This window comes from Sycon ciliatum, chromosome 2, assembly GCF_964019385.1.
Source record: "Sycon ciliatum chromosome 2, ocSycCili1.1, whole genome shotgun sequence".
Classification (NCBI taxonomy): Eukaryota; Metazoa; Porifera; class Calcarea; order Leucosolenida; family Sycettidae; genus Sycon; species Sycon ciliatum.
The window spans coordinates 47,632,663-47,658,796 of record NC_088644.1 but is presented as its reverse complement, the minus strand read 5'-3'; the positions used below and the strand labels follow the sequence as shown (position 1 = coordinate 47,658,796).

The following is a 26,134-nucleotide window of genomic DNA, read 5'->3' as shown; positions in this document are numbered from 1 at the left end:
TGGCAGAGCAAGGTTTGCAGAGTGAGATCACGTACGCATGCATAACAATACACATACACATACACATCCACCCACACCCCCCCCCCCCCACACACACACATACACACACACACACACACACACACACACACACACACATACACACACACATACACACACACACACACACACACACACACACACACACACACACACACACACACACACATACACATACACACACATACACACACACACACATGTACAGTCCTGCTCAATGGAATCCAGCAGTCATGCCACTCAAGGCAGTTTGCACCTTGCATCATTTCGCAGCCCAGTGTTCGCAGGTCTAGTGCCGCGCAACGCCCGGCGCGTACGTAGTGACGTGACGTGACTGGCTTTCACTGAGCAGGACGTTACACGTGCACATACATGTACACATACACACATACACATGTCCGTGTAAACGTTCACATACGCGTGCACATGGACATACAAATACACACGTTCAAGCGCAACAACAGCAGCAATAAAAAGAGCAGCAGCGTCAACTGTGATCCCGTCACCACCGTCATGATGGCCATCCTAAACAGCTAGCAGCGGCCCACAGTATCACAAGGACTCAACATGACATCGCCATGACATCAGAGCCTGCCTCAACATGATGTCATTGCAATCCAGAAAAGATCATGTGACATTGGTTGACCATCAGGCAACACTGGCTGAGGGTGCTGAAGAGGAAGAGGAAGTTCCTTTGATGACCCGGATGACATACATGACAACCAGTGCCGTCTGAAAGGAAACCAAATCAAACACAGGGAAAAGCACCGAATGTGTAAGTATCGTAAAGTCCGCTGTAAACGCCCATCCCATTTTTGCAAGATCTGCTGGCCTATACGCACTGACCCCGTGCACTTTCACCCCTGCTGTACGAAAGTGCATCTCACACCGTAGCGCGAGGAGTGCTTTGCTACGGTAAACTATGTCCATTTTCCGGGTTTCAAAATATCTTTGGGCACTAGCTACGAGCTAGCTCCTAGTGATTTTATGATGATGGTTGTTTTATTTCGCAAATCCAAACGGGAGTTACTTCGGAATAACAAGGTAGCGAAGAACAGGCTATTGCAGGAACCAAATACACTTCTGGCGGTGTTTCAAGCCATGATTTCCAAATCACGCAAAGCGCAATGGCAAAGGTTTTTCTCGAGCACTTCAGAGTTTTCAACAAGTTAGCAGCTACTTTGTATGTGTAGCTTCTGTGACATTCCCCCCCCCCCCCCCCCCCCTGTTCGACTTGCAACTGCAATACTGCGACATTGAATGACGCTTCGTCAGAACAATCACCGTTTCATTCTGAAAGCGCGACATCGTGGCACTGCAGAAATTTCATGATTTGAAAACCAGATGGATTCTACGGCATAACTTCATGGAGAACGAACTAATAACAAAGACGACTCATGCATCGTATGAAAGGAAATCTCGACCGAAGATTTTTTTCTTCTTTGCAGCAAGATATTGACAATCGCTTTTGCGAGCCTCTTGGTAAGACATAGGCAGTTTGTAGGCATTTTAGTCGTTCTCGTACACATTCGACCTTCATGCCAGTTGCCTACAACTGAAAAAGACCAAAATAGTATGGACCCGCTGGGGTAGGCGTTTGCAGCGAAGTGGGCGTTTGCAGCGGACTTTACGGTATACGTTGGATGACTGTCGCCAACACCTCTTGTAAACACTGAGTAAGACTGATCAAGTAAAGGCCGCTCAGTAATGGGCACAGATGTGTGTACCGTTTACATGACGGTTGTACGGGGCAGAGTTCAGGAAAATGACTGCGAGTTCTGCACGCATTTTATTTTCAAATCGCACACGAACGCAGTGGTAAATGTTCATGTACGGTGAAATTCGGATCAAGAAGTGCCGGCTCACGCCTTCCGATTGTCACTTATTTTTCGAGAAGGTGAAGGATCGGCTAGGACCTTCCACTGAACGAATAACCAGCAGGAAAATGCCAAGAAAGAAACAAAAGAGACGAACTGTCCACGGCAACATCCTCTCTGGCTCACCAGGCAAAACCGAAAAATACGGAAAACTCACTTTAACCCTTTATGTACCAGCCACCTAATGTATGTAAGGGGCTATCGCAGCCAAAGAAGCAAACATGGTATGAAATCTAGATAACTTTTGTATATGCAAGTTGTGTTTTCCTGACTCCATATGTATCACTGCACCCAGGTAAGCATGGATATTGGGACAGCATGCAGTAGTATACGAAGGCCATATGTGGAATACCAAAGATACGCGCCAATTGTGCATATTTCTGACCAATCAGGCTATCAGAAACAAATAGGATGAAAATTAGTTTGTGCTCATGTACTGGGAACATGGATGCAGCTAATGGGATCGTTCTCGGCACTTGTGCCAGTGGTTGTGAGACTTATCCACTCACCCCCACCGTTAGGCGCTGCATCTGCCGCTAGGATTTACCGGGTGTTAGCGGCTGTCGTGAGTTCCCTTCGGGAACGGACACGATAATTTACTTTACTTTTACTTTACTGGGAACATAGGGACAAAACAACCTCATAAGAGTTGTCTCAGTGCACGAAGAGCACCAACATGCCAGGGATATGGTCATATTGTCACATATTTGAGGTAAACCAATTGCTTCAAAATTGCAATTTTCGAAGTATTGTTTCAGGTTCGAAATCTATATTTTTCTTCATCTACTCACATCCAGCGTAAGGTAAGTGACAGAGAAAACAAGAAGCACTCGCTGACTGGTGAATTACGCTTGCCTTGACGATTTAAGCCATCGCTGCCCTCCCTCTCGTTCCTGTTTGGAGAGCGAATACTGCGATGGGACCAGCGATACAGATTTTCCATTTAGAGTCGCATTCCGCGATGATATAGCCACAGCCAATCTCTCCAAGCGTCCACCACATCTAGAAGACGTCGACATTACCTGGAACAAGCTACATTCTCGCTACAAGCAGCGAAACTGAGCGAGAACACGATCGAAATAGCGAAAATTGTTTGCGCTGATCGCGTTTGTTCTCTATACTTTCAAATGGCAACCTACCCATGTCATACCAGTGTCTGCTCCAGCGCCGGGTGAGCCGGGTAATCCACCTGGTTGGGCGGCGCTTGGACCCGGTTGAAAATATAGTACCGGGTCACCTGTGACCCGGTTGGTACTTTACACTTTCGAACTTTGAAAGGACTGACTACATGGCTTGTGTGTGTCAGATACTTCTTCTTCTTTCGTAATTTTCTAATTCTTGTCCTCTCTTTTCTAAATGCGGCTTATCCTTTCGCCTTTACATCATTGGGCCTAGTTCCCGTTTATTGTCCGAATTAAAATAAACCAACCAACCATGCAGTTAAAGCATGTGACTCGGCTGGTGAGACAGCGCCGGCAGGTACATGTGTACCCGGCTGGTGAGACAGCGCCGGCAGGTACATGTGTACCCGGCTCCGACCCGGTTGAAATGGTTGCTCCAGGTATACGTATACCCGGCTGTCCTACAATCCTAGAGCACACACTGCATACACCAACATTTTCACTGGGATCACTTTTTCACTGGGATCTCAGCTGAGGTCAACGGTTCTGTAATGCTGGACGCCGTTGAAGTCGGATTTAGACAGAATTGACTGGTTTCACCATGCCAACATTCGCTCCATCCTTGGCGTATCGCGCGGCCGACAGTGGGAACAGCGCATCTCCTCACAGGAACTGCGAGCACAGTGGGGTGATCACACACCGTTATCACGTATGGTGCACCAGAGACGATTGGAGTGGCTTGGGCACCTGGCTCGCCTTGATCACACACCAGAGTACCAATGCAGTCAGTGTTTGCATGTCTCCCTCGCCATCGGCCATTCTGTGGACCTTGTCGTCGCTGGAAGGACACCATCCACACAGATCTGTTGCTGGAGTGCGTAACTAGTTCAAGTTGGCACAGCGACCGTGGAGAGTGGCGTGGTGTGGTGGCAGCAGCAGGTCAGGACAAGGAACCTGCTCCGAAGAACATTGAGTGCCCAAAATGCAACCGTCTGTTCCACTGCAGTTCTGACATGGTCCGGCATAAGTGTTCTACACTCGGTCAGCGCCCAGTATCAGAGCTGCTGCCTGGGACAGTGCAGTGGCCAGTATCAGAGCTGCTGCCTGGGACAGTGCAGTGGCCAGTATCAGAGCTGCTGCCTGGGACAGTGCAGTGGCCAGTATCAGAGCTGCTGCCTGGGACAGTGCAGTGGCCAGTATCAGAGCTGCTGCCTGGGACAGTGCAGTGGATAGTATCAGAGCTGCTGCCTGGGACAGTGCAGCGCCCAGTATCAGAGCTGCTGCCTGGGACAGTGCAGTGGCCAGTATCAGAGCTGCTGCCTGGGACAGTGCAGTGGCCAGTATCAGAGCTGCCTGGGACAGTGCAGTGGCCAGTATCAGAGCTGCTGCCTGGGACAGTGCAGTGGCCAGTATCAGAGCTGCCTGGGACAGTGCAGTGGCCAGTATCAGAGCTGCCTGGGACAGTGCAGTGGCCAACATGCCAGTATCAGAGCTGCCTGGGACAGTGCAGTGGCCAACATGCAACCGATGGCTACGTAGCAGGGGAGGCTTTGCGGTGCATAAGTGTCGGCTAGATGTTGGCGACCAGCCGCCTGCCCCTGCTCCTCTAGTTGTTCCGGATGTAACTTGCACAACCTGTTTAAATCGGCTACGGGTCTCAAGCGTCATTGTTGTGGAACCTGTCCAAAGCGCCCTACTGTGGCTCAACACCAGCAATTCAAGCTTCACCGCCAAGTTTGTCACAACCGACACTTCCGGAGGGGGCAAGATTGCGATCGCCACTTGCAGCATTGCCTGCCCCCCCCCCCTCCTCCTTACCTCTCTGACAGTATCTCCCATCTGGGAGCGGCGTGGCCAATTCTCAGTGGCGTGTCCAGGATTTGGCTGAGGGGGGGGGGGGGGGGGGAGGGTTGCGGCCGGGATCAAGGCGGGATGGGGTGGGGGTAGATGACATCATGCTACTGTACTAGGTCAGCCATTTTGAAAACCGATGTCAAGAAGCTCCTCCTGTAGCCCCCTTCTTCAACAGTTATTCACCCGAACGGCCCCAGAGACTGTTCCGGAGGATCAGCGCACCACACGGGGACAAGTGTCGGACTTGCTTCAAGTTGCCTTTCTTCGTGGGCCTGCGGGACGATCGACCATGATGATTTGGGGAAGCATTCTCTGGAACGCTCTCCCCTCTGATTTTAGAGTGATACATGTCCCTGGTCCCTTCCGAAAAGCTCTTTCTGCCATTGATATACTTACTTTGTGAATATCCTCGTTAAACTTCTATTATCTGCCATAAATTCCCACCTTCTCATCTATCAATCATTTGTGCATGCATGTCTATAAAATCAATCACGTGTTCCTGACTCCATAAAATTGTCTATTCTTTGACTCCATGAAATTATTGTCGTTCTATTTCTGACTCCATGAAATTGTCTTCAAATAAAATTTTCCTTTTCTTCTTTTGGTCCTTTCTGTCTTATTATTATCATTTCTTGTTTTCCCTTGCATATCATCCCTTCATCATTCTGTGAGAACCTGTCCTATGGGCAGGTGAGAAGGCATCTCTGCCTGTTCATTTGGTGAAGTAAAATAAACAACAACAACAACAACAAGCCGTAAATCTCACACACCACGAGCAGTATTTCTGTACACGCAGCAACAATGTACATTGTGAACTTCAAATTTGCCGTTATGCGAGCGAATCAACTGCAATTATTTATGCGAGTCCAACAATTTCTCACCGTTCTCAAAGCATCTTTTACATAGGCAGCGGTACTTGTCACTGTGCGCTGTTCTTCATGTTCTGGCTGCTCGCTGACAACAGGTTCTTCAACGTCTGGCGGAGTGTGACTGTCAGTCCGCTCCGAAAGTTCAACTGGAATAACAGCGATTTCATCACTCCCACTTTTCCTGTTGGAGCGGCAGCAGGAGTTGCGCCGCCACAGGAACGCTTTACAAAAATTCCGGGTTCTGCTGGCTAGAGCTTGGCCTTTTGGGATGTCGCTGAGACATCGAAGAAAAGTCTTCGAGTCAACCAAAACACGATTCGAACGAGGATGATCGCCTGAGCCCTCGGCATTCGAATCGTGTTTTGTTTGATTCGATCGAAGACTTTTCTTCGATGTTTGTACATAACGTTGAAGACGCGTCGAGCGCGTCCCAGCAGGGATCACACTGTACGTACAACAGTACACAGTCAGGTCACCGTGTTTCTGTAGCCATGCATGCTCACTGTACGTAGACTCTAGTACTCTGTAGACTGTACTGTACTAGTCTGTAGTGTGTACAATCAACACTAGCTCGAGCACCGTAGATCTACCGTGCAACCGCTTTTGGACGATCGTTTCAGGTCGCGCGCCCCGAACCTAGTCTAGCTAGCCCCGGCGCCTGCCTTTTATTTTTCGAAACCTAGGTCGAAGCTTTTGAGAGGGGGGGGGGGGGGGCGCCCCCCTTCCCCCCCCCCCCCCCCCCCCCCTAAACCCCCACTGATTCTGGCAGCTGTCAATTGTAGTAGTAGTAGCAGTAGTGTGTGCGTGCGTGTGTGTGTGTGTGCGCAAGTGAGAGAGAGTGTGTGTGGGGGGGGGGGGGGTGCGTGTGTGTGCGTGTGTGTGTGTGTGTGTGTGTGTGTGAGAGAGAGAGAGAGAGAGAGAGAGAGAGAGAGAGAGAGAGAGAGAGAGAGAGAGAGAGAGAGAGAGAGAGAGAGAGAGAGAGAGAGAGAGAGAGAGAGAGAGAGAGAGAGAGCACACACACACACACACAAAAAACACACACGTGCATAAACACACACACACACACACAGCACACACACACGCACACACAACACAGAAACACATCCCATCTGACACAATCTGTCTCCTTACCCAGGCAGCAATGGAGAAAGAAACAAAAAGCAGCGACTGCTTCACCATCACTCTTGCGACTTTCGAAATTAGCCTTTGCCAAGGAGTTGCTATTGAAGTCGTCCACAACAACCTCCAAAGGCTACGAGGAAGAGGAAGGCCAGCACACCGCAGGCAATGGCCCTGACTAAATTGACGGGTTTAGAGTTGAGAAAAGCTAGCACGGTGACCCCGACGAGTTCCACCACGGCCATTGCTGCAAAGTAACGAAGGTATCGGGTCAAAACCAAGAACAAGATGGAGAACGGCAGAGTCAGCACCATCAAAGATTAGAACTGCATGATTTAGCAGCAGCAACAGCAGCAGACGACACACACACACATGCCCACGCACGTGCACGCACACACGCTGAACGCATGCACGTGCGCACGCACGCACACACACACACATCACACACACACACACACAATTGACAAATGCACGTGCGCGCACGCACACACGCACGCACACACACACACACACACACACACACACACAAATGTACGTGCGCGCACGCACACACACACACACACACACACACGCACACACACATTAACAAGAACACACATTGCTTGGGTGGATGGTGCGCGGCCCGCGAAATTGAATTGCATTTGCCCGGGGGGCAAGTAATAGCAGGGTTGGCAAGAGCCAAGAGCCCACTGATGCATTCAATGGAGAAATGGAGAGCCGCCGGGCACCGTTTATTGGGGTTTACTTTATAAAAGTAAGCATGTGAGGATAAATATGGGAGTGGGAGGGTGGGAACGAGAAACAAATAAACTGACAACCAGTCACCACCATGAACAATTCTTGAGAAGAGATTGTCAGCAAGGGAGCAAGAAAAATGGGTCGCCATTTTTGCGTCATGGTAACCGGACATCAGTATGGTTGCTGACGTCATGGGCACGTTATGTGAGCTGGGGTAAATGTGAGTGGCAACACTGACAGTTGTGCGACACCATGCCTGCGCGAGGACACAGGGCAGCAGAGACAGTTGTGCGGCGCCATGCGCCCGCAAGGACATGTGGCGGCAGAGATAGGTATGCGGCCCCACGCGCCTGCGAGAACAAAGGGGCGGCGGAGACAGTTGTGCGGCACCATGCGCATGCAAGGGCATGGGGCAGCAGGGGCATTTGTGCGGCACCATGTGCATTCGAGGACATGGGGCAGCACGTACCCGCGGCGGTGAGCTGCAATGATGCTAGCTGTTAATGAGCATAAATGCTGCGCTTTAATGCGACACACACACACACACACGCACACACACACACACGCACACACACTACTACTACTACTACTACTATTGACAGCTGCCAGAGATGGCCACGGCGCTGTAGCGACCTGAATCACTGAGTATTACGTCATTCTACATACGCATGCGCAAGAAATAAAATCATTCTCTTTGGTCACAACTTCTTCGTTGTCCGGTTGGCCAAAGTAGCCGTCGTCTAGGGCCCGACGTAAAACCCTAAATTGGTGACCCCTGACGCTGCGCTCTTCGGAGTTTTGAGCATGCCATCCCCGAGCTCGGCCCGCCGCAGTTTCCTGCTCGCCTGAACTCTCGGGAACCCGTCAATCGCCGGCTGTTGACGTAAAACTTGAGCCTCACCACCACTCGTCACTGGATCCGCCTCGGAGCTGCTGTGGCCCCTGCCACCCTCCCGGCCCACCTGGATACCCCGCTATCCTGCCACGGCACATCGTCCAGTCGTCTTCGTCCTGGCCTCAAGCTGGAAATTGGCCACCTCCACCCGTCGTACCAGCTCACTCACTGTGCACGCACGCAGGCACACGCCCGGCACCGGACCCCATGGAGCTGCGCTCGCCTCCATCTGTCCCCGCCTCAGTCGGCACGCCTCGCCCCAGTGCAGCGCTCCTGCTGGTATCCCGCCAAGCCTGCAACATGCAGCCGCCTCTGACACGATAACACTCCTCTGTCACGCGTACATTTCCTTTCTTTCCGCCTCTGACACGATAACACTCCTCTGTCACGCGTACATTTCCTCTTTTCTTTCTTTCTGCCTCTGACATGCTCTCCACCTCTGTCACGTTAACACACCTCTGACATGTTAACCTGCCTCTGTCATGCATCTCTCTCATTTCCGCTTTCTGCATTTTTGATTTTGTTTCGGCCTTTGTTGCCACGTCTCAAACAAATTTCATACACGCAGCGCTCTCGCCTGTACATATGTATCATATTATTATATTTTTGCCGTTCCGCCTTGTACATGCTGCGCTTTCCTTTCTCTTCTCTTTCTTGTTTCTTGTTTATCGTGCTTCGCTCCTCCCGACCTCACCACTGGCGGGGGAGTACTGTAGCGACCTGAATCACTGAGTATTACGTCATTCTACATACGCATGCGCAGGAAATAAAATCATTCTCTTTGGTCACAACTTCTTCGTTGTCCGGTAGGCCAAAGTAGCCGTCGTCTAGGGCCCGACGTAAAACCCTAAACACACACACACACACAGTCACACACACACATGAGCACACATACTGTGCATGCAGACTTAGTATGAGTTGACAGTAGAACATTAACCCTTTCAGTGCCAGGGGGTTGAGCCGGACTCAAATTGTTCATAGCTCAGCTGTATATCCACGCTGTATATCCACGCTGTATATCCACGCTGTATATCCACGCTGTATATCCACGCTGTATATCCACGCTGTATATCCACGGACGGATCTTTACAAACGAAAGCTCTCTGCAAAGATAACGAGGCCGGGCAGACAACTGAGAAGAGAAAATGCAGCGAAAATAGTCTCTCGCGAGGGCGTCTGAGTGAAGTCCGCCTTCTGCATTTTCGTAGCATCTGCACTTTCTCACGCGCACGATCGATCGCAGTGCAGTCAACTTTCAACTCAGGAAATTTGGACAAAGTTGGCCTGAAAGCCACTTTCGTCTACATGCAGCCACACAAGATTCGGTTCGTTGTAAACCAAACTTGTTCGCAATAAAGGGGCAATTCTGTATTGGCTCAAACAGGGACATGGACAATGGTTCGTTACAATTATCACAAAATTCGCTATATGCGAATTATATGCGAATTCGTCGTCCTACTGTAAAACCGGGAATTTTCACTGGTTTAAAATTTTCGGTATCTCCAAAAATCAACGGTTCGGTAGCGCGGCACTACGGGGGGGGGGGGGGGGGTGAGGGGGACACTACGGGGGGGGGCACTACGGGGGGTGGGGGGACACTACGGGGGTGGGTGGGGGACACTACGGGGGGGGGACACTACGGGGACACTACGGGGGGGGGGGGACACTACGGGGGGGTCACTACGGGGGGGGGGACACTACGGGGGGGGGGGGGGGGACACTACGGGGGGGGGGGGTCTAACAACAATCCATTCTTGATGCGAGATCATTATTGAAGCAAGTGCAGATCACAGGTGTTAGCGGCCGTCGTGAGTTCGAACGGACACGATAATTTACTTTTTTTCTTTACTTTTTTTTTAAGTTGCAGATCACCAGTGACCTACCTATCACAATGAATCCAGCAATCAGTCCAACAGCTCCAATACCAACTGCTGTGTCACAACCGCGGCTTGAAGGGAAAGCAAGGGGCCGTGGACTTCCTAAATAGCACACGGCTATGGGTGACCCGGGAGCGGGGCTTATCAGACGATCGTTGGTCACTCCGACTACGATGATAGCGAACAGCTGCATTGGGATCACAGGGTGTAAGCACAGCAACATAAATCCACATACACACACACACACATACACACACACACACACACACACACACACACACACACACACACACACACACACACACACAAACACACACACACACACACATATACACACACACACACACACACACATGCACGGCTTGCACGCACACACACGCACATACATACATACACACGCACGCACACACGCACATACACACGCACGCACACACACGCACAAGCACACAGTGGTCTCCTAGGACAGGTGGTCGCCTTATCCGAATGGTCGCCTTAACAGGTTTGGCCGTACTATATTTAACTTTTTAAGTAAACAAATATTCGGCGCATACTTACTCTTGACTATTTTCGGCCTGGGCATTTGTGGAAGAAAATTTCTTTGCAGGCAAAATTTCGTTTCGAAAGGTTCAGTGTCACAGGTAGTTAACTGAAAGTCTACAATTTTTCGGCCATTCAAATTTCGGCCTCCCAGGGCTAAAACACATTTTGGCCGCATCAAATTTTCGTCCTGTACTGCTGCCACCATGAGTATAATTATAACTCCCATGAGTATAATTATAACTCCCAAGAGTGTGCAATTCTGCATATGCCGGGGTCTCCGACGGTGAAAACTCACATCACGTGTCTCAGATGCGTTCGTGCTACGTATAAACGAAGGATAGCGTGCGCGCAATCCGAATATCCGCCATGATCATGCTGGGGATTTGCAGACCCGCAGTGAGTTTCTGTCAGAGAGTGCTTTTTCATTACTCCTCTGCTCGCTAAAAACGGCCTGGAAACAGCCTGGAAACGTACAACTGCGACACTGCACCACGCGATGTGAGTTTTCGCCGAAAGGGTATCGGGAGTTGCACACTCTTGGGGGGCTATATACTCTTGCTGCCGCCTGTATACCGTAGTGTCGCGTGTAAAGGCATGACCTGTTTTTACTTCGCATCCCGTTCCTACCCAATCCTGCTGGGAGATGTTCTATCCAATTTCTGGGCAGCACTACATGGAATTCTCTACCCGATGCTACCCGCTCTCTAACAAACCTTGTTCATTTCAAAAAATCTCTTTCAGAACTTGATCTCACTTCACTCCATTAGCTAATGACACACTATTACGTTCTGTCAGCTGTCCATCATCAATATTATCTGCATGTACAACCACAACACACATAAAATACACTGCTGCATGGTATTTTTATAATTGTCCTGCTGACAGTCATGACATCTTATTACTTCCCATGCTGTTCATATTGATCATATTAACCCTTTCACTGCCAGCTGACCACTCAAGGTGACAAGGTGCTCCCTGCCAGGCTGTCAGCTGAGCTGTACACCCCCTCCCTGCCAGGCACTTTTTACCTCCAGCTCGAAAAATCGAAAGGCCTACTTTTCCTGGATATTTCGGTACTTTCTGTACGGAATATCGCTTTCCAAAGTATACATCGTAGGTAGACAACTCACAAAGGACGCCATTGCCATCGAAAAAAATCGAAAAATCCGAAGTACAAATGTGCTGCGCGATCTAACGCCAGCCGCTGTGCAAAAACGCGTGTCATGTCATGCGAAAGTGCGCGGTGCGCCGCATGCGCTACATACACTATGTACACGATCGGCCCGGACACTCGCGAAGTAAAGTTAGGTGTTCGTTGTTTTGGAGAGAGAAGCAGATCCTTTTTTTTCGTTCGCAGGGATTGAAAGATATGCCAGTGGACAGGAGAGCTACAACACTGGAAGCAGAAGAGATGGCTTGCGGAATCTTCAGTCGCGAGAGATTTTCGTCCTGTCGTTGCAGACGAAATTCTTGTTGCTGCCACCAGAAAACTCGGAAGTCGTTTGGTGAAGCGGATCGTGTCGGTGAACGGCTGCGGAATGTTCTGCCGCCATGGTGGTCGTTTGTTCTCCCAATTAGCAGCAGTCCAAATACTTTTCAACTTCGGAGAGTGAAGCGCTTCCCTGTTCCGTTGACAAGCGCGGCGTTCGCGGGTGTAATTCACTTTCGCATCAGCTTGCAGTAGATCGTCAGGTATTGAGCCAGAGGTAGGTGTCGTTGTAGAAAGAATATTATGTTGTAGCTGACATACCTGTAGTGTCTCTTGACCGTGCTGGTCGCCATTGTAACGTGGTAGTTCTTAGAAAATTTTAGTTCTGGACCCAGTGACTGCCGCCAGCGCTGTTTCCGTCAAGTTTGCAGTGAATGCGTCCGCGAGGAATCTATCGTCTGGTTGTCTCTACCCGTGACTCCAACCGCCTATCGCAACGGATAGCCGCCTGGAGTCTTGGGTAATAGCTAGGCACCAAGTCTGAACCAAATTCCATGCTCCGTGCAATGAAAGTTGACGGGAAAGAGGAAAATACTCGCACCGACTCAGCGAGGTGGAAGTGCGTGAGAACCGGTTTCTTCCTCGCCGATCGGCTAAAAATCGGATGCGCATTTTCAACGACGCTGGTTCGATTTTTTTCAAATGGCAACCCATATTTCTGGAAGCGTATTTCGATGGGTATGGACACCTTCCAGGGCCCAGTGGCCGTCTACCACGGCTAAACATCTCCAATATTCGAAAATAGAGGCACAAACTGGGTGAGGTCTGCCTGTCAACGGAAGTCGACAACAGCACTGGGGACTGCATGTTTACTCGTCGACGCAAGTCGACAATGGCACTCGGAGTGCATGAATGTTCTGTCGACTGCAGTCGACAGCGGCAGTGAAAGGGTTAATCTATCATACTATTTTTCATCATAGCCTAGGAGCTGTGGCATCATTTATGATCCACAGCAAGAAGGCAGCAATGCCTGTACCTATGGCAGGGATGAATTTATCCTGTATCGCATCGCAGTTTGCGATGCAAAATCGATCTACTTCTACTCAAAAGTCACCGTGATTCGCAGAAAACTGCGATACATACAGACTATCTATGCCAAGCCTACAGTGCAGTGTATGTGGTGCAGGCACTCTCAATCTGCGTGCACATTTATGATTCAGTCGTTTTTTTGCAAATGGGCTTTCAGGCATCACTCTCAAGAAGGACAATGTGGTAAACACCCACCCTTCAAAGAAAAATGCTAATCAAAATCAAAGACTGCTACACAATTGTGATTTTGTATAGCCGAAACTGCTATGCAAAAATATGACAATAAATTCATCCCTGTCATATGGTGAAGTAAAATAAAGCTTACATTACATAACCTGTATAGAAGCGTGACTCGAACAGAAGCCGATTCTTCCAAGCGCGCCGTGACACAGAAGCACGATTTGAATAGAAGCCGCTCTCTGCAAAGACACGTGGACGTACTTGCACGGTACCTGCGTGCCAGTATCCCAGTATCTATCCACTGCACAGTGTACACTGATGATGTTGACGTAGACGCAGGTTTTGAATAGAAGCATGGTTCGAACCGCGGCTTATGCGGCCGTAAGCACCTGCTTTTATACGCGACATTACGGTATGTATTGAACTTTGCAAAAATAAATTTCGGCCGCAAGACATTTTTGGCCAAACATGACCAGGCAGCAGCAGCAGCAGTACGGGCTGAAATTGTAATGCAGCCGCTACTGTATAAGCAGAAATATTCGTCTGGAATTTAATTTCGTCTTTTTCGTCCAAGGAGGTTTCGGACTAAATTAAATGCCGGACTACTGTCGATTTGTCCACCTTTTCAATACACTCCTATGATCCATGGACGAAAATTTACAACCAGACGAACTTCCTTTCTTTGGAGTTGAACGAAATTATTGACCGACAAAATTTTCTGCATGTACAGTATGTGTTTTAGCCCTGGGAGGCCGAAATTTGAATGCGCTGAAAACATACAGTAGGTATGCTCAAAAAAGGTGGTCTCTCACAAGAGGTGGTCTCCCATAGGAGGTTGTCTCTCATAAGAGGTGGTCACTAATCACAGAGAATAGCTATGTGACTGGCAAGACTTACAGTTGCCAGTATGGCAATAACCAGGTGGACGATACTGGAGATCTCAGGCATGTTGAACTGACCGCAGCGCTGACAATGCCCCTGCGTGTACACGTGCGCGCGTGTGTGTGTAGTCACTAGATCTGATCACTGGGAGAGCTTGGGCCGTCTCCGTCCGCCTTAGCTGTGTGCACAACTGGAGAGAAAGAAAAAAAAACATTTCAAAAATAATTTGAAACGAAGAATGTGCGTACGGACACACAAATACACATACACACACAAGCCTGTGCACACACACACACACGTACACACACACACACACACACACACGTACACACACATATACACACACTTGGCCTGGTGTACGGCTGCCAAATGCTTGGCCGCCCTGCCACCGATACAGGGGAGAGTAGAAGAGAGAGAGAGTTCGAGAGAAGTCAGCACTGCCACTAGGAAGCCGCTCCGCCACGACGTCGTCCACGATTGCAATTGTGTCGCCGAAAGCCAGGAGCAGATTTAAAACAGCGATCACCAAATTTTGAATTTTGAATCCTCTCTTGGCGAGCGAAAGCCGTCTCCATCGGGCCAGATGCGTTCAGCAGAGAGCGAACATTCCAGGGAGCAAGCTGAAGACTCTCTCTCTCTCTCTCTCTCTCTCTCTCCACTCTTCTATGGACAGATTTCTTGTCAGTACCCACTCGCGGGCTCGTCACACCGCGACGAGTGGCAACTCTTGTCAGGTGACAAGTGGCAGTATCAATCTCTGCCCCGGACATGACGCCTGACTTTCCAAGAGTTGTTCTCACACTCTAGCCAACTAGGGTGGCGCTTTCAAGAACCAGCAAACTTCAACACTCACACACACACGCGCACACACACACACACACACACACACACACACACACACACACACACACACGCACCTGTACTTGTTCACCACCATAAACTAAAACTGGTCAAGAGCGTCTTCATGGAAGATGGGGAGAGAGACCCTAAATGAATCTTGGACAGATGACTCGATTGCCCAACAAACCACCCGCCGGCTGGCATCCTCCCCCTACTCTTTAACCGTGCAATAATCTATACATACAGTCGACTCCTCATATAACGATCACCATTGTGCAATAGAATTTAGCTCCTTAGATGAGACCAAAATAAAATCGAGATTCCCGGGCAGAACCCAGGTGAAATTGAGGCGGGCGAAATTTTTTATATTTTTATTTTTCCTTTGTATGTATGCATGGCATGATGAATTCGTCTTTTACAGTAATTTCCGGTAATTTTGTTTATTTTTTCACGGACAACAGGTAAGCGGTTTACCCGTACAAAGTTTTTTTGTTGTTTAGTTTGGCCAAAGATGTAATGGCCCCGAGTCGTACATCAGGGAATCATCCGGGTTTGTGTGACTCCCTGTCACAGATCTACTCACACGATCGGTACTGAACACGTACCGTAACGTACCGCGAGAGCGCCGCACCATCTCGTCCTTTCGTGGTCGTTTTGTGGAGGTGGTTTCCTGTCTGTAGGTCATACGACACGAACCTTGTACAGATAGTGCACGTTGTGCAGTCAATCCGTACCTTCGAGTGGACACGAGCTCCACACAAAAACCTGCAAAGTGTGACCTTAGTACACTAAGGTTCTCACACCGTACAAACTTCATTGCACTCTTCCATACGGTTTTCCTTTCCCTGGCCTGTGAGATCAAGGTGTGGCGCTCTGGAGGTACTTTACCGTATATAAACCGTTCAAAAAAAATTGACTTCGGCTCGATTTTGGGGAGGGCCCGGGAATCTCTTGTTTTTTATTGGTCTCGCCTTATAGCTGAAGTTCTGTATAACCGAAAGGCACTTACACCATACAAGCAAAACGTCACGATTTGAATGTGGCGCATAAGAGTATAATTGTATTTAGTTTAAACGTGGCCCTACAAGATTATGGTTCGTTCAAATGAAAACTGTTTCGCTAGAATGGGTCGATTTCGTACGGGTTTAAACAAGGACACGGACACTGGCTCGTTGTATCATCTCAACCATGTGATAATGTGTAGGTATTTGCAATCACATAACCTCTCCATCCTGCCTCACGTGTCCCCATCATCTAACCACTCCAAGTGGCCGTCAGGCGAAATAGAACGTCATAGTACATTTGAGATCAGCGGGAAGAAGATGACGACGTCCACTAATTTAGTATCTGTGCACACGAATCTGCTGTGTGTGTGACTCTGTGTGTCAGCTATGATATCATCTTCTGTGGTTCCATGCCTAGCATGTACGTCTGAACCATCCTGCAAAGTTTGAATGACGTAGGTTGAGCGATCGCTCCGCGAAACATACTTTTTGAAATTCTCTTCATAGTATATCTTCCACCATTGAAATTTCGAATTTCTTCGAATTTTTTGCTGAGAGGGGTGGCTTGCAACCTCGATATGGCTTGTTCCAGGCATGCTTTGGAGCCATCTTTTGTTGGAGTAGTGGCAGGGATCTGCCCTGCAACTGCTACAACAAAAAATGATTCGATCTGAGAAAGGGTGAGACCGCGAATCTCGGTTGAATATTGAGTATTTCAAGCCTTTTCACGACGAAGATGGAGTTCTTTTTGGAGATGGACGTCGCGGCAAAGGACATGGTGTCCGACTTCTGGCGTCTGGTGAAGCCAGGGATCATTTGTCCAGTCAGGTCGGCAGCCTAACCGTTGGTAAGCTTGTGTTTGCATCCCGTTCTCCTCGATGTGGTAGATCACAAACAATTTGATATCGCACAAATTGATCTCAGCATCGTGCGTACGGTATTTTTATATTCAGAAAATCCCAAAGTGTCTCTGTGTGGCCGTCCTATGCCACGAGAAACTTCAATCAGGCTCCTATGTCCTCTGCCTTCATGATTGAATGTCCACTTCGTTTGAACAACGAACACAACAATCGAGGACGGCTTTGCAATGAAAAATACAGCTATACTGGAGCTGAAAAAAAGAAGAAAAAAACGTGCTCAGGATGAGACTCGAGTACACGCATACTCTCCCAGCAGGTGAAACGCAAATTTTTGTGAAAAATGCGTGTCGCCGACTGACCAGTAATTTCGCCTGACGAAACAATTAAGACAATCAATCAATCCAATATGAAGCCGTGTGAGATTCACTTCGATTTAACAACATCAAACTATATCAACGTGTGTATCCAATATCAAACAATAATCAGAGGACAGAGAAAGTGTTTTAACTCCGAGTTTCACGCACTAAGCGATCATCAGAAAACAGCAATGAGTAACTCTGGATCAGTATTGGTTTATATACCCACAAAGCAAAAGTGTAAATGACAGCATACCTAAATTTTCAATACACCGGACAAACAGCAACACGCATAATCTAATAGGGAACTGCTTCTCTGTACCTAAAATTTCTGTTCACATAACCTGGCCTTTTGCCCTCATTCCGAAAATATTGAGCACCGAACATTTCCGAAATTAGAGTAGTTCCGTTCAAGTTAGTTTGTATATCCAATATTTACGAACTTAGAAAGTTATTGTTGTCCCTCACGCGGACGTGCGACTAGTTGTTGGAGGTGACAGCGTTGTGAATAGCTATACTGGCTCTCAACGTCTGTTCAGCACAACTCCATGAGCGACTCTGACTCACGCTGCTACCTGGGGCTTCACGAGGTGTTTGTCGCGCTGGAAACAAAGCGTCTCTGTAAGTTTGTATCCCTGGTGATGGTTTGGCCTGGAGAGCAGTATATAAGTGGTGCTTTTCAGGCACAATCTTCCTCAGCCTACTCAAGCTCAACTGATGAGGGGTGAATTCCCCGGAACACTGTGTATTGAGCAGGGAGTGGTGCTTTCTTTCAGGTTTGCCGAGCGGAAGGTGCGACGTGCTCCTCGTGTGCTCCGGATGGCAGTCGTGAGTCAGTCAAGTGTCAAGTTCGGCAAGAAGCGTGTGCTCCTCGTTGGAGCAACCAACATCCAATATTTATTTATTTTATATTTTATTCCAAGCAATACATGGCTGGGGTAGCCAATGACCACTTTGCGTGGCGATTGCAGTGTTCTTATAGCCAACCACGGCTATAATATCAAACAATCAAACAAATAATTAAAAGCCCCAGTGCCTTCCGTAACATTCACTCAAAAATATTCCAGAGCATACGTGCCAACCATCCCGATTTGGAGGGGACTGTCCCGCTATTGAGGGTGGTGGTAATAGGCACCCAAAAGTGCATTCGCCGCGTGCCTCACACCTACATTCGTATCCACTTTCACACCTAGGTATGTCAACGTCCTCTCAGGCCTCATTTACACGACAACGATTGAAAAACGTTTTTGTCAAAAACGTTTTCAAAAGAATACGCTTCCACAGATTTTGATAAGAGCTTTTACACAACAACGCTGAAAAACGTTTCAAAAACGTTTCAAACGAAAAACGGCTTCAAAGCGTTTTTCAATCGTTTTCGTTCCGTTTCGTTCTCGTGTAAACGGCAAAAACGTTTTACTAGTACGAGCCTTGTACTCAAAACATGCCGCCGCCAGCCTGCGCCAGGCCAACTTATTGCACGTGACCATTGCGCGCCGAAAAACGTGTTGCAGTGTACACGATTATCGTTTTCGTGTGAACAGCAAAAACGTTTGGAAAACGATTGAAAAACGTTTTTCAATCGTTGTCGTGTAAACGAGGCCTCGCTCAGGTTTGCACAGGTTGGCAGGTACACTGAATGGCTCAGCCAGTACGGCAGTAGTGCTTGCTAAAAGCATAATAATACCGATACTAATGAGTTGTACTAATGGAGTGGAAGTCTCACTCAGGGCGACGCGATGTTTTCCACATGACGGGACACAGCGTGACAAAACGTCATGGGAAGTACAATCATGTAACATCACATGATAATTCAGCCTTTCCAAAACAGCACACGCGGCATACAGACTACATAATAATTATTGTAGACGAATCCCAGGCTTTCAGACTAGACGGATGAAAGCGTGCATGCAAGAACGAGCAGCACAAATAGAGCGCAACCTCTCTGCACTGCACAAGCGCAGAGCGCTCTGCTCGCAGCGTGAGGACCGTTTCGGCCCGAGTTAGAGAGGTTCCGCACTTGAAACATTATTATTATCTGCGTGCATTTTTCCCCGTAGATCTACTGCATTTAGCGCTGAACTTGAAGTTACAACTGCTATTGCTGCTGAACACAGGAAAACAAGCGACTCGCAAGAGAACCAACACTCGTCTACACTAGATACAGTAGACGCTGCCAAACCAGCCATGGAGTCTACCATAATAAGGCCTAAACAAATAATGACCTTGTTTCCGGTCGGCCGACCGGGCCACTTTTTCCCAAATTTTGAAACTTTTTTTGGTCCCAAATGTATACAAACGATGGCAATGTCATGTGTGCAAGTGCACTCAACGAGTCATAACTCAGTCAAATCTCAATCGAACTCCACAATCGAAACACCTACAAGGTAGCAGAGATTCTCAGCTGTCGGCTCGAAAACCTCCGGGGTCGATACGAGCTAGAATAACGGAGCTGGAAGGACTCGAACTGTTTGCTTGATTTCTCAGGATGTACGAAAACAAGAATACACCACATGCTGTACAAGAACAGTGAGTCAGTCAACCTTGACATTGATCCTTGCCATGATATATGTACAATGTACATGTGTAGGTGCTCTTGTCCATCAATACCACAACGATTGAGGAACCAAAAAAAGTATCCAAAAAAAGTTTCATTCCGGCCGACCGAGTCTCCTTTTTGAGGGGTTGCCGACCGGAAACAAGCCTATTTTTTGTTTTGGCCTAATAATAATAGTATTCGTTTCGACACCAGTACAGGACAGTCCATGACGAACAGTTGCGGAAGAACGTCACAAACTACACATTCCGCATTATCATCGCCAGGGCAGGACTGAGGTGTCCGTCCCTAACCGACCCTTATACCATGGTACGGTACGGAGGGCCTGTTTTCAGCCAATCAGCGCTCGTCTAGCCATGGTTATATTGGCCAGTATAAATCCCGCGCGGGATTTATATAGAATATAAATCCCGGTGCACGGTACGTACGCTAGGGCACTGCCACCGTACATGTTCACTGCCTGAAAGGCAGTGAACTTGTACGGCGGCAGTACTCCAGCGCACGGACCATACATAAACAGACACAACGGACACCACATGCGCGTGTACACTCCACACAGAACGGCACACTGACGAGGAACAGTACACAATGGAAAAGAAGAATGACCTGGAATTCGTCTACAGAGTATTCTATTATACTGAATCTGAGGATAAAGAACGTCGAATAACCACGAAGTATCCCGAATAGGTCAGCAATGTACATTGTACTTCGAAGAGTTGAAGATCATCAACGCACTGTCTCCTTCGTAAATAAGTTTATAATACCAGTGTACATGTACTTCAACCCGATTGGAAAAGGCTAGATTGGATTGAAATGTGATACAAAACAGTGTATGCAAATGCATCTACTTGCAAGCAAAACTGATTATGAGATGCCGCATGTGAAAATCAGCACTGTACCATAATTATAGTAACACTTACTCCCAAAGAGTCCAAGCTGTAATCTAACTAGTGACGGTAGTTTGATTCAACGACAAACTCCAGCCCCGCTGCAATTCAGTCGACTTCCGCACCGCTCACGACTCAAGACAAGATCATGAAGATGCTACAATATGCACTGGAACTGAAAGGAAATCTTATGCCAAACATCCACGGAGGAATCTCCTTCTGACCTTGCTCGACCATTCTTTCAATTGACAACTGATAACCATCAGAAGATGTTCATGTACTGCATGATGTAGGAGATCTCCAAATAGGTTCGTTGTTCTGGAAATGCGTAGGGGTACCTGGCATAAGTAGGATATGACCCTCGTAGTCGGGTTATACCGTACCCTCATATAAATCCCTCCTGCTATCGCAGTCGGGATTTATATTCAGCCGGTATAACCCTCTGACTCGGGTTATATCCTCTACACGGCTACCGACAGCATGCAGCGAGTGAAACACACTACGCAGCTGAGGCCATGTGCCCTGTAGATTGTACTAGTAGCCACGAGAGGCAAGGCCGCGGACAGGCAACTCCACTGAGCCATTCGTACAGATTGATTCCATGGTGGTACAAGACACAGGGCTTTTAGCGAGCGAATACAAACAAAAGCCTACAGGGCAGACCTACATTAGCTACAAATATGCCCCAACTCAGGGCCACGCGCCACACAGAGTACTGAGCAGAGGACAAGAAAAAAAACACGCCACGCAACGAGTTGCGCGAACGTACTGTACTCACAATTGTGCTAGAGATGTGAGCTGCCTCGTAGCGCCACGACCACCACCAGCCACGGCCACTGTCCGTCGCTAACGTTAGCGCACTTGCGGAGACGAGCAGAGAAGAGGGAGAGCTAGGCGAGCGCGCGGACAACAAAATTTCTAAATTATTCCTTGCGCTAGAGTACTCATTCCAACAAAACCCGGAGAACGACACGCAAAGCGCCCAAAGCCAACGGACTGACAAGAGAGAAGTTTAGTTTCGTCCATGCGCAAGCAGGAAGTGGGAAGCAAGTATCCTACTAATACTGAGTACTAATCTAGCATTATGTGCATGACTCGTACCGGGCCGCGGGGCGCGGGCCGGGTTGCAACGACGTTGATCAAGAAAAAAGTACTACTAGTAGTGTACTAGTACTAGTACTACTAGTCTATGAAACGTAACGTTACGTAACTTCGAAAAGTATAGTACAGTATTCACCATCACAAACACGTGTAATGACGTATAATTATTATTATGACGTCGACACTGTGACTGCAGTGCCAGTGTCAGTGAGTGCAGCCATTCGATTATGCGCGCGAATCGATTCATGAATCGATTCGCGCTTTCACATCACTCACTCATCAGTGCCATCACCCTACATTACATGTATGTGGTGAATGGATGGCCCATCACGGCATCAGGGAAGCCTATGCTGAGTATGCAGAAGGAGTTCACTTCAGGCCCAACATCTTCAGCCCTCCTCGGCCTCGAGGCACTGTGGGGAAAGGCTTTGTGGCGCAACTCGCCCAATACCTAGCCTGCTTTGGGAATGGCGGAGTCTTTGAGGGAGCCGCCCTGCAGATTGCCATGACGTTCCAACTATTACTGCTGCAGAAGTCACCGGGGGCCAATCCTAACGCTTTCACGGATATCCTCCAGCGCCGAATGGAAACATGGAATAGAGGTGACATCTGTGACCTGAGACAAGAATGCCGGACCATCCAGCGGCAGCTGAAGCGTGACTCCGTGAGTCGGCCACCGGGAGTAGAGACCCAAGGTACAAGACTCAACAAGACATTTCGCGTCCCTGGTTACTGATGGGAAAATCTCGGCAGCGCTGCTCTACGCCAGCTAGATGGATCAACCGAGGGTGGTCTTCTCAAGCTTGACGATCAGATTGCGGGGGGAAACAGTTTGACAGGTCCTCAAGACAAAGCATCCTGAGGCAGCTCCCTTGAGTCACGAAGCCCTGATGCAAGGACCCTTCCCCACGTCACCCCACCCAGTCAGATTTGAGAAGTTGAACCGTGATGCCATACGCCAGGCATGTCTACACACAAATGGGGCTGCGGGGCCATCAGGAGTGGATGCTGCCACGTGGCACTCGCTTATGCACCAGCTTTCCGGATGCTTCGGATGCCTTGTGTGATTCTCTTGCTTGCTGTGCACGCCGCCTAGCAACAAAGTATGTCAACCCCTCCTCCCTAGAGGCCTATCTTGCATCTCGGGTTGTGCCCCTGGCCAAAAGCCCAGGGGTCAGACCCATTGGCATCGGCGAGGTGATCCGACGCGTGATTGGAAAAGCAATCCAGTCAAAATGATATCCAGGAAGCAGCAGGTAGCCAACAACTTTGCGCAAGCCAAGACTGCGGCATTGAGGCCACCATTCACGTCATGACGGATGTATACAACTCCCTGATGTCGACGGTGTGGTGATTGCTGACGCCAGTACGCCTTTAAAGGGGAAGTTACATGTAAGGCAAAAATTAAAATTTCACCAGTTGTAGTCTTCGGGGTGCTGAGTCGAATGGTCTTGGTCCGAAAAAGCTGAGACGCTCCCTTCCTACTTGAATCCCAATCGAACTCGCGCACTTCCACCGAAACTGGGTGACTGCGCCCTACTAGATGGGGATTTGTATGCAAAATGTCACTAAAAGCGCCATTTCGTTCTTATAAAAGCACGGATGACCGCGATTGGCCCATATGTTGTAGTCTTTTGGACGCTGAGTCGACTGGTTTTGGTCCGAAAAGACTGCGATGCAGCTTTCCTCCTTTATTCCCAATCGAACATGGCTGAACAAGTGGTCACGTGCTCCTGGGTGCCCAAATCACCTGGTCACCACGCCAGCAGGCGACAACTTTCACACCAAGGTTCAACTCGAGTTCAACTCGAGTGACAGGACTGCACCCAAAAAAGGTCAAACAGGCTAGTAAGTTGTACCCTGCAGGCACGGTGACCAGCTGACTGGTGTACGCAGGAGCACGTGACCGCTTGTTCAACCATGTTCGATTGGGAATAAAGGAGGAACGCTGCATCTCAGCCTTTTCGGACCAAAACCAGTCGACTCAGCGTCCAAAAGACTACAACATATGGGCCAATCGCGGTCATCCGTGCTTTTATAAGAACGAAATGGCGCTTTTAGTGACATTTTGCATACAAATCCCCATCTAGTAGGGCGCAGTCACCCAGTTTCGGTGGAAGTGCGCGAGTTCGATTGGGATTCAAGTAGGAAGGGAGCGTCTCAGCTTTCTCGGACCAAGACCATTCGACTCAGTACCCCGAAGACTACAACTGGTGAAATTTTAATTTTTGCCTTAACTTCCCCTATAACAGCCTCAACCGTGCGGCATGTATTCACAACATCCGCCTGCCATTCCCAGCCCTAGCAACGGTTGTCATCAACTGCTACCGCAGCCCCGCCAACTTGCATGTTGGGGAAGAAACCATCCATTCAAGGGAGTGAACCACGTAGGGTGACCTGCTGGCTATGCCAATTTATGCCATCAGCATCCTCCCCTTGATCACGTGCGTGGCTACTGATGGGGCATGCCAACATAATCATTGATATGCTGATTACTCATCTGCTGGCGGCAAGATGGTGTGACAGAAGGTGTGGTGGGATCGCCTCCTGGAACGGGGCCCAGCTTTCAGCTATCAAGTCAATCCCTCAAAATCAGTCCTCATAGTTAAACCTGAGTGTCTGGATGAAGCTCGAAGAGTGTTTGCCGGCTCAGGGATCCGCATAACCGGGGAGGGCCATAGATACCTTGGCGCTGCCATCGGCACACCGGAGTACTGCCAGAACTTTGTCCAGAGGCAGTGTGAGGAATGGCTTGCTGAGGTAGCTATCCTCACAGAGTACCGGTATGCGCACACCCAACCTCAAGCAGCATATAGTGCCTTCACCAGAGGCCTACAGCACAAATGGACCTTCAGCTGTCGAACACTAGCTATGGCGACTGAGCAGCTGGGATGCCTGGAACGACACATCACTACAGAGCTGATCCCAGTGCTGACTGGCCAACACATCAACCAAGAGTACCGTAGCCTCATTGGGTTTCCCTGTCGCCATGGTGGTCTTGCCCTGGCGGATTCTACATCTCTCTCCACTCAGCACTCGGCTTCTCCGCACATCACTACTGCGCTAGTCCATCAAAATAATGAACACTCACACTGGTATCCTGGGAGAGTCATTGGCTGAGGTCAGGGACCGCAAAGGTGAGGTACGGCGTGAACAGCGAAGGTCGGTGGCTCTCCGTGCCATGGAGCTCGCAAATGATGCATCTTCCCCAGTCAAGCGTGCCATGGAGCTTGGTAGCGAGAAAGGAGATTCTAGCTGGCTTCTGCCCACTAGCACGCCATGGCTTTACCCTGTCCACGGGGCAGTTTCGGGATGGGCTGGCGCTTCGCTATGGGTGGCACCCGGACCGACTGCCATCAACCTGCTCGTGTGGTGCAACGTTCACTGTTGCACATGCTCTCTCCTGCGCTACGGGCGGCTTCATTATCATGCGGCACAATGAGGTGAGGGATCTCACGGCGCAGCTGCTCGGTCGTGTGGCGCATGACGTGAACGTGGAGCCAACCCTCCAGCCCTTGAGAACTTGCGTTATCGCACAGCTCTGAGGGATGACCTGGGTCAGCTGGATGTTGTCGCGAGCGGAATCTATGGCGAGCGGTTTGAACGGAGCTACCTGGACATCCGGGTCTTTCAATCCGCACGCTCCATCAAATCGCTCATCATCTGCAGCATCCTGCTACAAGCGACACGAGCATGAGAAGCGCCGGGCCTACGGAGAAAGGATTCAACACGTTGAGCGGGCACGCTTCATCCCTGTGGTTTTCTCGGCACATGATGGCATGGGCAATTCAGCTATTTCTCTCTACAAGCGCATTGCCTCCATGTTGTCCGAGAAGACTCGTGAAGCCTATTCCTCCGTCATGGCCTGGCCAATCTCGCCACTATGCCCACTCCCGAGCTGTTACTAATGAGCTCAGGGAAAGGATTGTTAACGCAGATCCCTCACTAGCTGGTGTGGCAGACGCTACCAAGACCGCCAAACACCAAGTCCACACTGCAGCTCGGGCATCACAGCAACAGCTG

The 26,134-nt window shown here is 49.2% G+C and overlaps 1 protein-coding gene across 1 annotated transcript; it reads right to left on the bottom strand.

The window, feature by feature from the left end:
- Positions 1 to 436: 436 nt before the first annotated feature.
- On the bottom strand, positions 437 to 22,065 carry LOC135810275 (uncharacterized). Its single transcript, XM_065323757.1, has 5 exons — positions 21,789 to 22,065; positions 14,525 to 14,699; positions 10,396 to 10,576; positions 6,892 to 7,126; positions 437 to 771 (listed from the first exon to the last, which is right to left on the bottom strand). The coding sequence occupies exons 2-4, from the start codon at positions 14,573 to 14,575 to the stop codon at positions 6,981 to 6,983; spliced, it is 378 nt and encodes a 125-aa protein (XP_065179829.1). The 5' UTR covers positions 14,576 to 14,699; positions 21,789 to 22,065; the 3' UTR covers positions 437 to 771; positions 6,892 to 6,980.
- Between the last annotated feature and the right edge of the window lie 4,069 nt (positions 22,066 to 26,134).